Source organism: Astatotilapia calliptera, chromosome 20 (genome assembly GCF_964374335.1).
Source record: "Astatotilapia calliptera chromosome 20, fAstCal68.1, whole genome shotgun sequence".
Taxonomy (NCBI): Eukaryota; Metazoa; Chordata; class Actinopteri; order Cichliformes; family Cichlidae; genus Astatotilapia; species Astatotilapia calliptera.
This window is the reverse complement of record NC_137441.1, coordinates 30722004-30733716: the sequence shown is the minus strand read 5'-3', so window position 1 is coordinate 30733716 and position 11713 is coordinate 30722004. Positions and strand designations below refer to the sequence as shown.

Here is an 11713-nt window from a genome sequence, read left to right as displayed (position 1 = left end):
GAGGTTCAACTCAGAGAAGATGGCAGCATTTCTGGATTATGTTCTTTGCATAGCTTCTTCTTGCATCATTAAGCTTTAATATGCACATTTGTGGATAGCACAGTGAATTGTCAATTAACTAGAACTGGTTTTATTCAAGTGCCATATACACAGATATGATGAATAATGCTTTCAGCTTTAAGAGATGAGCACTTTCCTTTGGTTTGTGTGTCTGGTTTACATGTTTTGACATTTTTAAAATCCTGGTTGCATAACTACTGTCTGATGTAATCAGAGATCCTTCAGATTGTGTGTTTGGGTTTCTTGTTAAAAGAAAGTTTTTCAACCCAATTTCAATAGAGTTGAATTCAACTGAAAAGGCTCATATTTTCCATTCAACATATTGTTATGAAAAAACTTCAGAGCCCTAGCTTACACACTGCTTCTTATCACCACCAACTTGTAGTAAGTAAGTAAGTAAGTAAAATTTATTTATATAGCACATTTCACAGATAAAAATCACAAAGTGCTTCACAGTAAAATCAGAAATAGAAATAAAATAATATAAAGCAGTGAAAAAATCAATTAAAAGCTCTTTTGTATAAAAATGTCTTCAGCTGCTTTTTAAAGGAGTCAGTGGAGTCCAGACAGCGTAAATACAACGGCAGAGAGTTCCACAACCTTGGTGCCAGTGCCTGAAAAGCCCAATCCCCACGTGTTTTAAACCTAGTACGTGGGACCACCAGTAACCTCTGACCTGATGATCTAAGTGCTCGAGATGAAGCATGAGGTTTCAACAGGTCAGAGATATATTGGGGAGCTTCACCGTGCCGAGCTCTAAAAGTTACAACTAAAATTTTAAAATGAACCCTAAAATTTACTGGCAACCAATGAAGAGAAGCCAAAGCTGGAGTAATGTGTGAGCTCTTGTTTGTGCCAGTTAAAAGTTTTGCCGCAGCATTCTGTACGGTCTGAAGGCGATCCAGAGCTGATTTATTGAGACCAGTAAAAAGACTATTACAATATGCCAAACGAGAAGAGATAAAAGCATGAGTAATCATCTCAAGTTCTGCCTTTGACACCAGTAGTCTGAGTTTAGAAATGTTTCTTAGATGATAAAAACAGTTCCGGACAAGTTGTTTAAAGTGTTTCTCAAGAGACATTGAACTGTCAAATATAACACCTAAGTTTCTGAGACTCGGCTGAAATGAAGGGTCTAAAAAAACTGATATGCTGCTTAATTTCTGAGAGCATGTGATCAGGTGCAATAATCAAGGTTTCTGTTTTATCTGCATTTAACTGGAGGAAACTGTCATTTAACCATTGTTTGATTTCTGACAGACAATTATTTAAACACGACAATTTGTAAAACTCAGAAGTTTTGAAAGAACAGTATAACTGAATGTCATCAGCATAGAGATGATAAGAAATATTATTGTGATGTCTGATAATTTGGCCTAGAGGGAGTATATACAGCAAAAAAAGAGAATCGGACCTAAAACAGATCTTTGAGGTACCCCAGAAGGCAGAACTAATGTTTCAGACAACACATGATTCATACAAACAGTAAAAGATCTCTCAGATAGATTAGACATAAATCATTTTAAAACAACACCAGTAATCCCAAACAAGTCCTTCAGCCTATTTATCATGATGCTGTGATCAACAGTATCAAAAGCAGAGGTGAGATCCAACATAACCAGAACGGAGTACTCTCCAAAGTCTGCTGCCATCAGAATGTCACTAGACTCTTTAAGTAAAGCAGGTTCAGTGGAGAGCGGAAAATGTCCAGAACATTGTTCTTTTCCAAAAAGTTGTTAAGTTGTTCTGCAACTGTTTTTTCCAATATCTTTGACACCAATGGTAATTTTGATATTGGCCTGTAACTGCTTGGAAGAGATGGGTCCAAATTTGTTTTCTTTAATATTGATTCAACAATAGCTTGTTTAAAATAGCTGGGAACTGAGCCAGTATAAAGAGAAGTATTAATAATTTCCAGAATACAGTGGCCAATAGAGTCAAACACACTAATGAAAAATGATGGAGAAAGTACATCAAGGTGGCTTGAAGTCAGTTTCATATGACCAAGAAAGCACTGATGTCCTGTAAGGTAACGGGAGTAAAAGAGGACCAGGTATCAGAGGTAAGCAAAGTGTCAGTGTGATACTGGGAGGATGATGGAGAAATATTTGACCTGACGGCAGTGACCTTATTAACAAAATAATTTAAAAAGTCATTACAGATTTAGTATAGACTGGTACATGAGGAATATCAGGAGAGAAAATGTTCTTAATTGTATCAAACCGCCCCTCCTTGAGCCTGGAGGTTTCTTCTTGTTAAAAAGGTGCACAGCAAAATCTCCAGTGTTAATTCAACTCCTATAGTGTTAAAGTTAACACTTTTCCAGTGTTTATATAATTCTCACTGGTTTAGAGTTAAAGTAACACTTTGCAAAGTGTTATTATTTTAACTCCATTGTAGTGTTAAAAATATAACACCCATAGTGTTAAAATTTCACTCTGTATGGTGTGAAGTGTCTTCACTCAGAGTGTAACTACCTAACATTTATAGTGTTGTTTTAGGACACTGATAAGTGTTCACTTTTACACTGGCTTGGGTTAACTCTTTTCACTGAGGGTGTTACTACACAACAACTATGGTGTTATTTATGACACTTTTAAGTGTTTATTTTCACACTGGATTGTGTTGACTGTTTTCACTTAGAGTGTTATTCTGTAACTTTTACAGTGTTATTTTGGCACTTTAAAGTGACATATATGAGCTTTTAAATACTAGTCTGTATTAATTGTCTGAATACAAAAATGCATTAAAGTGCAATTACTGTATGACTACTGTGTTACATTCAGTGAAAGTCCTTGTTAAGTCCCTTTACAGGATAAAAGGAGAAAACATAAAATTGGTCACATAAGAATTTTAATAAATATTAAATTCCAAGCACCATACAGCATACGTTCACAACAAAAATAATGGCACAATGTACAGACCATCATCATCACCATAAGCACTTTGCAAATCAAAGGGCTTGTATATTTCAATACAGTCTGCTTTAACAACATCTTTTTCATCCGTTTCAAACACTTTATAAGCATGGCAATGTTCACTGAAATTTTCAACCACAAGCTTCTGAACTATGAAGTAGGTGTGACTATTGACCAAAACTATTGTTTTTATTCTGCAAAACACCGGCATCTCATGTTCAGAACCACAACAAATGACCAATCCTGTTCTGTACTCAGTCCCATTAATGTTAACCCAATTAGCAGAGAAAGCCTCTTCTGCAACAGCAGGCAAGCCTAGGGAGATCATTTCACTATTTTCCTCACTATCAACATCAAATGATTTCAAGGGCCCATACTCAACATGGCTTAAAGGACATGTCTCCCACTTGTATGCTATGGATGTTTGATGTTTTTTGGCAAGTGACACTGTGATGTTCTTAAAGTTCTTAAGGGTGTCTTTGAACACCCTATGTTTAGCCTCACCTCTCATGCTCCATACATGCAATAATGGCCCAATTTTTCTGATGCAAGTTGGGTAGTGCAACATAAAGTGGTGTTTGGGAATCATGTTCCTACCTGGATACAACAATTTGAACAAGTCATGATGTTCCATTGTTAAATGTTTTAGAAGCACAGTCATGCCATGTGTAACAGATGGAGAGAATATGATGTTAATTATTTGCAACAATAGCAATAGCATAGTCCAGTTCTGATTTCCTTCTGGCACAATATCACCAAAAATTAAAGGAATGTTTCTTATCAGACAAAGAGTCTGAATGGAGTTAAGACCTATACTATTACCACTACTGTCTAAGTTCACCCTTGTTGGACGATTTTTGCTCTCCAAGTAGCCATAGTCAAAAGCATAGATCCGTGACAAAAGAGCAGGTTTCGGCAGAAAATTGTCTGACAGATATTCCAACAGTAACTTTATCTCATATTGTGCTACCCCTTCGAGAATATCATGCATAATGTCCAAGGAAAAGTTCTGGCAAACATGAAAGAATTGAAGAGTGTTCAGTGTAGAATTCTTTCTTAAGCCAAACACATGTAGCTTTTGAGGATCAGATTGCAACTCACTGCAGTGCATTTCAAAAAGTTCTTTCCCTCGTAAGATGATCTTTGGATCATCCTCAGTATACACACTCTGTGCATCCTGTTTTGCAATTAAACACAAACGACAAAAGTAACGTCCACTGAAAGACTCAACAAAACCCAAAATTGAGTGCATCCCCAAGTTGTCCCCAGTTATCTGACATATAGTGCCATGGACCTTTTCAGATGAGAAGGGTAAATCAATGCCATGGCTCTCCAAAAACTTTATGTCATCAATCAGAGGCTGTAAAATAGGATCAAAGCCGTATTTTTTCACATCTTCTGCATGAAACAATGCAACCAAATGAATGTTCATCAATGCAGAATTTAACTTTGGAGGCAGATTTCTGAGGACAAAATAGATTGCACCAACTTTGTGAACACCACGTTTGGAACCAAGTGGATTAGCAGTCTCAAAGTCATCATAATAAAGCTGAATTTGCAAAGAAGTCTGTGGTTTTGAAAACAATGGATGAGACTTATAGTAACTCCCATCACAAAAGTCTTCATATCTGTCTTCTTTTGATACACATGGTTTAGCAAGCAGCTCGCAAATATAAGAATTGCGACATATAAATTTGATTGTTTCCAAAATTGGAATGTACACAAAAGTGTCTTTTACTGGTACCTGGTCATAAGTGCCTGATTTTTTATTTAACCTTGTATCATAGCGTATTCCTAAAGTCTTTTCCACTGGATCCACAATTCCCCATTTTTCACGGAAATATGACTTTCTTTTAGCTTCAGTGTCGAACTTCTCAACTGGATTGTCAAAAGTCTCAAGACATTTTTCCACTGGAGATCTAACAGGATTTTCTGTTGGCACAACGTTCAGTACTTTATGTTTAAACTCACAGTGCAGTCCATCTGCAAAATCTTCCAAATCACAAACAAGTGATGACACAAAACTATTTGCCAAACCACTACCATTGAGTTTACCAATAATTTTAGTGCAAATTGCTTCAGAATTTTTTTTAATTCTTTGACCTGACCCATTGTTTTCAGAACACCCAACCTCTAGGCTCTGAGTAACACTTGTTCCTGCAACTGCTATGTCTGTATCTTGTAATCTGTCAAAATCAGCTTGAAATGACTCTGAGGGTTCTGCATCACCACTTTGACAACAATCTTCATCATGAACACTATTTAAATGTTTTTTTAAACCAGAATATGTAGTGAACTGACGGCTGCAACCATCTTGTGAACAAGCCAACTTAAATTTGGTGCTTGGATAAAAACTGTGACCTAGTCGCAAATGACTTATCAAAGCCTGACTGGTGCTATGCAGAGTTTGACAGATAAAACATTTAAACATGGTTCTCATTCAACATTTTGGCACGCAACTCACGAACACGTGGTGACTCATCTGTTGAGGTGGCATCAATGTTGAATATGGTGGTCTGCACAAAACTGTAGAGATGAACCAGTGACTCGTCGTAAGATAAGTTGAACACGTAGTGGGATTTGAAAAGTTCATCAAAAGCACTGAGTGAGCTGGTGGCTTGGCAGGGGATGAGCTGTTTGTCCACTGCGATGTAGAAGGTGTCAATGCTGTTCTGGGTTCGACCAACAGCGAGGATGTATGGTTGTTTACCATCTCTTGCTTGCAAGTGTTCATCAATGCTGCAGCATGACTAAAAACAAATGAGATATTGACATATAGGCCTAGCTTATACTTGCTGAGTATGAACCATTCATTCAGTTTCACATTATGTGCCTTGCTAACTTATTACAAAATACTAAGACACATACTTCATGGAGAGGAAAACTAAAAAGTGCAAAAACTGAAAAAGTGTTTTGTAGGATTTTAAAAAGTGAGACAACATATTTACCTTGTGAAAGTGCACCATTTTGTGTGCTGCATCAGTTGGACTTATTTTGGTTCTCCTCTTTCGTCCAGCTGTGGGTGGCAAAAGTTGAAGGAGTAGCAGCAGAGAGGCCATGTCACTGTCCCAGTCTGTGTATGGTTGAATTTATAAAACAATTTCAAAATGACAGGTAAAAATAAATATTATTAAAATCAAACAAGCATGGTGCGACGCCTACCATTTACATCACTCTCTGTTGGTTTCTCAGCAGCTTTTATCAAACGACACAGGTCAGTTGACTGAGTCAGCTGTTTGGCTTCTTTAATAACCTTTGGCTTGAATGACATGTCCCACTTCTCAAGCAACTTGGTGGCTGTTTCAGCACCAAACAGCAGCAGGAAGTCTTGATTGACCTGTTCATCATACACACAGGACATAAAGACAGTGCTCAACATTGTTTACATTGCAATGTGATTTTGACCAATATGGGATATAGCCTGACTGGGATGACCAATGATCACATCTTTTACTGTTGCCATCCACATCAGCAAAACAAAAAAAAAAGGATTAACAGTTGAAAATATCAAGTGATTTGACTTACTAGTCCTTTGACATCCAAAAAGCGTGGAAATGTTTTGAAGACATCTGCAGTTCTTTGTGGATCATGCACCAGATCCTGGCGATGTTGGAACGTCATTTTCATCTTCTGAAATACACTTGCTTCATCAGGAGAGTGAACAAGAAATGAGATGGCCTCCTTGCAGGCATCTCCATCAAGTTGCTGAGGCAATGTGGTTGCTAATCTTCTGCGCTTAGGCCCTTGTTCTTGATGCACTGGGACTTCCTTCACTGGCCGTTTGGTTGTAGACCTGGACATGGTTTTGAGGCGCCACGCTATATATCCAGTGCCTTTCACTCCGTCGTAGAAATGCTCCTGTCACATTTAAACATAGATGAAAAATAAACATCAAATGCGATCTTACAGACTTTGCAGATTCAGCAAAAAGAAACCCAAGGACTATTATCATGTAACAGGTGCAATACATGTTAAACAACATCCACAATTTCAATACAGTTTCATGACAATAGTTATTACGAAAGAGGAATTAAGATTTTTCTTTTAAATCATTTAGCTGATGTAATTATTCCATGATGAAAACTAAATAATGTGCTGTTTTACAATCACTGCATGACTTACATAGCCGTTTGGAGAAAATGGATCCTTCAATGAGGGAAAGAGTGTAATTATTCCAAGGGCATATTTCTCCTTTTGCTTACGGGAGGGAATTCTGCTATAGAGGAAATACAATTGACAATGTTAAATCAGAAGTATGTGTCTTTACTGCAGTATACATTACAAGAATATTCCATATGGCCCATCTTTACTTTTTTATTAGGTACTATTACTCTTACCCATGTCTCTCAGTCATATCACTTGCCAATATGTTAACAAGCTGCCGCCGGGTGCGGTGGCTCAGTGAATTTTCGGCATTGTATTCTTCAAGAATTTCCTCTCCACCAGGTTTCCTAGTCAAGGCATTTTTAACCATCTGCTCATATAAAAGGGAAAATAATAACAATAAAAACTTGTTTGTCAGTAAAGGTGAAAGTTTAGAGGAATGTCAACAAACCTGTGAAAGACATATCTAGCAAGAAGCACTAACTTCTACTAACATTTTTTCATACAGGGCAAGTTGGGAACCACCATGTTTTGAATTTCAATTTGTATAACAATCTACAGTATAAATGGTGTCAACTCAAAAATACAAAAGACATTTTCTGTTCTCAATTACCTCTTTTGCAGCCTCTGACACAGAAACATTTGGTGCAGAACTGTCTTTGCTGGATCTACTGCGGCCTGCAGGAATGCCCTTTTCCCTGAGGTCACTGTCACTTGATGAAAGTGATATAGTGTCCGTGAGGGAAGATAATGTATCCGAGGAGGATGGTGTGGAATGAGCTAAAGGACAAAAATCTTTGGGAGAGATGATTTGGTTAACTTTCTTTAGGCTACTCCACAATGCCATTAATAACACAATTTCAATGTTCATGTTCAGACAACATTCTATACAAATATGACCCAGCCCTGTCCACTGTCATGTATATTGCATGAAGACAGGTCAATGTCATCTGCATCAAGAGCAAAAGAACTTGGCTCTACATTGAGTGGGCTATACTCTGAAAATTTAAGTTATGATAACATTTACCTTCATCTGAAATCTTTTCACGTATTGTCAGGCATAGGTCTGGTTGGGCCTCCAGTAACTCCAGAAAAATGTCTTCTTCGACAGCTGTGTCAGTTTCATCGAAAATATCAAGGTCAGCAGCATCCGGAAGTCCAAACTTGGTTTTGGCTTTACAAAAAGATAAGCATAATGTCACCTAAAACGCCTGAAAAACTTTTTTAAAAACTAATTTTGACTTTTTTATTTAGCTAATATTTATTAACAGCTGTTTTACCTGTCTTTAAAATGGTTAAATTAGACAAGTCTGCAGCAACAATATAGGCCTAGGCCTACTGCTCTGTACTGTTTTTAATGTCACACATTAAAATAAAATGTGTTAACATTTAATTCGTTTTTTAAATAGATGAGATGCAAACATGATGAACTGATACATGTGCAACAAATTTTGTTCTGCCAGGTTATCTTACCTTCACTGATGAATTCTAGATAAGTGAATCCTGCGTGCAATTTAATGTACTTCTTTACATTGAGGTATTTCACTTTCAGCAACATGTCTTACAACAGCACCTGGTGGAGAGAAGGGGGCACAGAATATTTTTTACCATATATTTAAACCATAGCTTAAGTGGCAACAAATCCGGACAACTTTAAGAAAATATTAGGCTATACATTGTGTGATGATCTGTGAAGGGGTGACAGACCACTTCAACCTCAGGAACATAATTTGGCTTCCCCCTGCGCACTAAAATAGCTGAACTTGGGTACACAGAAATAGCATCCAATGAATTATCCACCCATCCACATGTTTATAAGACGACAACGGCGATCTTCTCGTCTGCACGCAGGCTAGATACTTAGTTCTGCTATGTTGCAAGTAAATCGCTGTAGCCTACTTGGGGAAAAGCATCTCTGTTTAAACCATGTCAGGATGATAATCCACATAAAATTTCCTGTTGAACGCACACCTGCCTTCATCACGCTTTCACTTATGACAACAAATATCCCTTATACTGTAAATTAATGAGTGCAAGTCTTACATTTATATCGGGAGTTTCTGACACATGCACAGCCGTCTGGCTAGTTGCTACTTTGTGGTGGTTGTTTTGTGACACGACATGCTAGGATTATCAGTGGAGGCGACGTCAACGACCCTCAGTCGTTATACCGCTTTGTCTTAAACACTGGATGGTAGCCTATTTCACTAAAACTGTAGAAAAGGGGAAAATGTTCCCTTAGATTAGGCCTACTACAACATAGGGCTGCTCGATTATGGCAAAAATGATAATCACGATTATTTTCACTGAAATTGGGATCTCGATTATTTGACGATATTTATTTAACAATAACAATGTATTGATTAATGACTTTAAAGATTGTCAAAAAATAATATAAAATAGTGTGCAAATACTGATAACAGTGCAAATGTTTGCAATATAAAAAATAAATGAAAAATGTAAACATCTATGTTTAGTGAACGTTGCAGTGTTGCTCTGTGGTGCAGCTACAACACTGTAGCAAAGTTTACACACTATGTCTACTTGATCCACGTCTGACTCCGCGAACCCATAATGTTTCCACACCACTGAAGTTTTTTTTACCTCTCTTTTCAACCAACGGCAGTCACTCTCCTCTCCAAATAACTTCTGCTTAGCTTTCCGAGCTTCCCTCGGGTCCTCTTAATTGTTGTGACACGTGTTCGAAATGCAGAGAGGTGCGCTCGATTTGCCACACGGAGCAGCGCGAGAGCAAAGCACGAGGGAGGGGCTAATAATCGGCTCAGTCATTTTTAATGATCGTTGAAAGCCCAGATCGGAATCGTGATTAAAATTCGATTAATTGAGCAGCCCTACTACAACATGTATGATATATCCTAACCGTTAGCAAGCAACCCATGCACAAACGCAGCGCGCCTTGCTTGGTCACTAACATCTAACAGAATTCCATAACCCCCTGCCACTTCAAAGATTTGTAGGCTAGGCTACTGCTAAACTCGCTGGTAGCACGTGTAATTAGCCTATCTTGACGCTTTCCAAAACTTGACTTGAACGTCTCCATGTGATTGTTTAGTTCACTTTTAAATAGGATATTTCTGAGGCGAATGTTCGCTTCCCTTAAAAGCAGTGGGCTAAACGCATTTGTCTTAGCTGCCAGCTAGGCTACCACAAATTCAAATTTTAACATTACATTTAACATATCCAGAGGATAGCTAACTCCTCCCTCGTTTCATTTAATAAGCATTGAACACTGGAAAGCATTTCTCTTATGACATTAGAACTAACTAGAATTGAGAATTATATTAAGCACGCATTTATTTTCGCTGCAATATTAACTTGTTATAGAGGATAGTTTAGCTACCTAAGCTAACGAATCCCATCTCTTACCGCAGATGAATACACTCCACATTAGGAAAATATTGCATGCTTCTGATAAATAATGTTATAGGCTAGTTAGTTACAATATTTAATAATGATAAAATAACATAGGTCTTGTTGTATAGTTCTTACCTGAACAACCTCCTCGATCTTGACAGCAAACTTCTGGCGGACTCCTCATGCCCATGAGCGCGAAAAACCCGGATGTGGAAATCAACTCCAAATGAGTGTTATAGTATTGACTCTTTGAAATAACTCCGGCTACAGAGCTTTTTCAGCACCGTTAGTGTTACTGTAACTCTCAAACCAACACTTTTCAACTCGAAATTTTTAACACCAGTAATTTTAACTCACATCAACACTTCGGATTTTGCTGTGTGTTTTTCCTTCCCAGTGTCACCAAGTGCTTTTTCATAGGGGTTCATCTGATAGTTGAGTTTTCTCTGTATTTCTTTTTCTCTGTATCATTGTAGGGTCTTTACCACACAATATAAAGCACCTTGAAGCAACCATTGTTTTAATTTGGTGCTATATAAATGAAATTGAATTGAATTGAATTGAATTGAATTGAATTGAATTGAATTGAATTGAATTGAATTGAATTGGAGTTCATAAGTCCTCTCGTCTAATACGTGGAACACTGAATAAAAGCTTTATTTTAAAGTCTCACTTTACTGCAAATTTTTGAAATCCTATCAAATCGAAGATAAAAAAATATGATATTCAAGAAACAGTTGAATCGGAAGGTTGCCGGTTCGAGCCCCGGCTTGGACAGTCTCGGTCGTTGTGTCCTTGGGCAAGACACTTCACCCGTTGTCTACTGGTGGTGGTCAGAGGGCCCGGTGGCGCCAGTGTCCGGCAGCCTCGCCTCTGTCAGTGCGCCCCAGGGTGGCTGTGGCTACAATGTAGCTTGCCATCACCAGTGTGTGAATGTGTGCGTGAATGGGTGGATGACTGGATATGTAAAGCACTTTGGGGTCCTTAGGGACTAGTAAAGCGCTATATAAATACAGGCCATTTACCATTTACCATTTACAAACAATTTGAGTTTTACCGATAGAATCTTAATATTGTATCACTTGGGCTTCCTTGGCCATAAAATGTGGACACAGTAATGCCTGTCATTTTGAAAAGAAAGGGCTCTGTTTGCCCAACCCCCACAAATGTGGCATCAATACAAAGCCCAAGATGTCCTAGTGACTCTACAGTAGGACTAAGATATATTGCATAAATTCTATTTGATGTAGAAGTTT

At 37.9% G+C, this 11713-nt stretch overlaps 1 protein-coding gene across 3 annotated transcripts; it reads right to left on the bottom strand.

The window, feature by feature from the left end:
* Nucleotides 1–2896: 2896 nt before the first annotated feature.
* LOC113010345 (uncharacterized) lies at nt 2897–10835 on the bottom strand. 3 transcript variants are annotated; one of them, XM_080295104.1, is made up of 10 exons: nt 10593–10835; nt 8556–8655; nt 8110–8256; nt 7696–7877; nt 7316–7452; nt 7101–7194; nt 6504–6836; nt 6141–6315; nt 5927–6051; nt 2897–5728 (listed from the first exon to the last, which is right to left on the bottom strand). In XM_080295104.1, the coding sequence occupies exons 2-10, from the start codon at nt 8638–8640 to the stop codon at nt 5402–5404; spliced, it is 1605 nt and encodes a 534-aa protein (XP_080151230.1). In that variant the 5' UTR covers nt 8641–8655; nt 10593–10835; the 3' UTR covers nt 2897–5401. The 3 variants fall into 3 exon arrangements, with proteins under 3 accessions (XP_080151230.1, XP_080151231.1, XP_080151232.1); XM_080295105.1 differs by lacking the exon at nt 10593–10835 and adding an exon at nt 9687–9788; XM_080295106.1 differs by lacking the exon at nt 10593–10835 and having other exon boundaries at nt 7101–7191; nt 8556–8935.
* Nucleotides 10836–11713: the final 878 nt, after the last annotated feature.

What these genes read in the sequence shown, in the direction of transcription:
- LOC113010345 (XM_080295104.1), bottom strand. Translation starts at nt 8,640, where the DNA reads ATGTTGCTGAAAGTGAAATACCTCAATGTAAAGAAGTACATTAAATTG. An exon ending in GATATGACTGAGAGACATGG is followed by an intron (nt 7,195 to 7,315) that starts GTAAGAGTAATA and finishes TTTCCTCTATAG; the next exon opens with CAGAATTCCCTCCCGTAAGC. An exon ending in CATTTTCTCCAAACGGCTAT is followed by an intron (nt 6,837 to 7,100) that starts GTAAGTCATGCA and finishes TAAATGTGACAG; the next exon opens with GAGCATTTCTACGACGGAGT.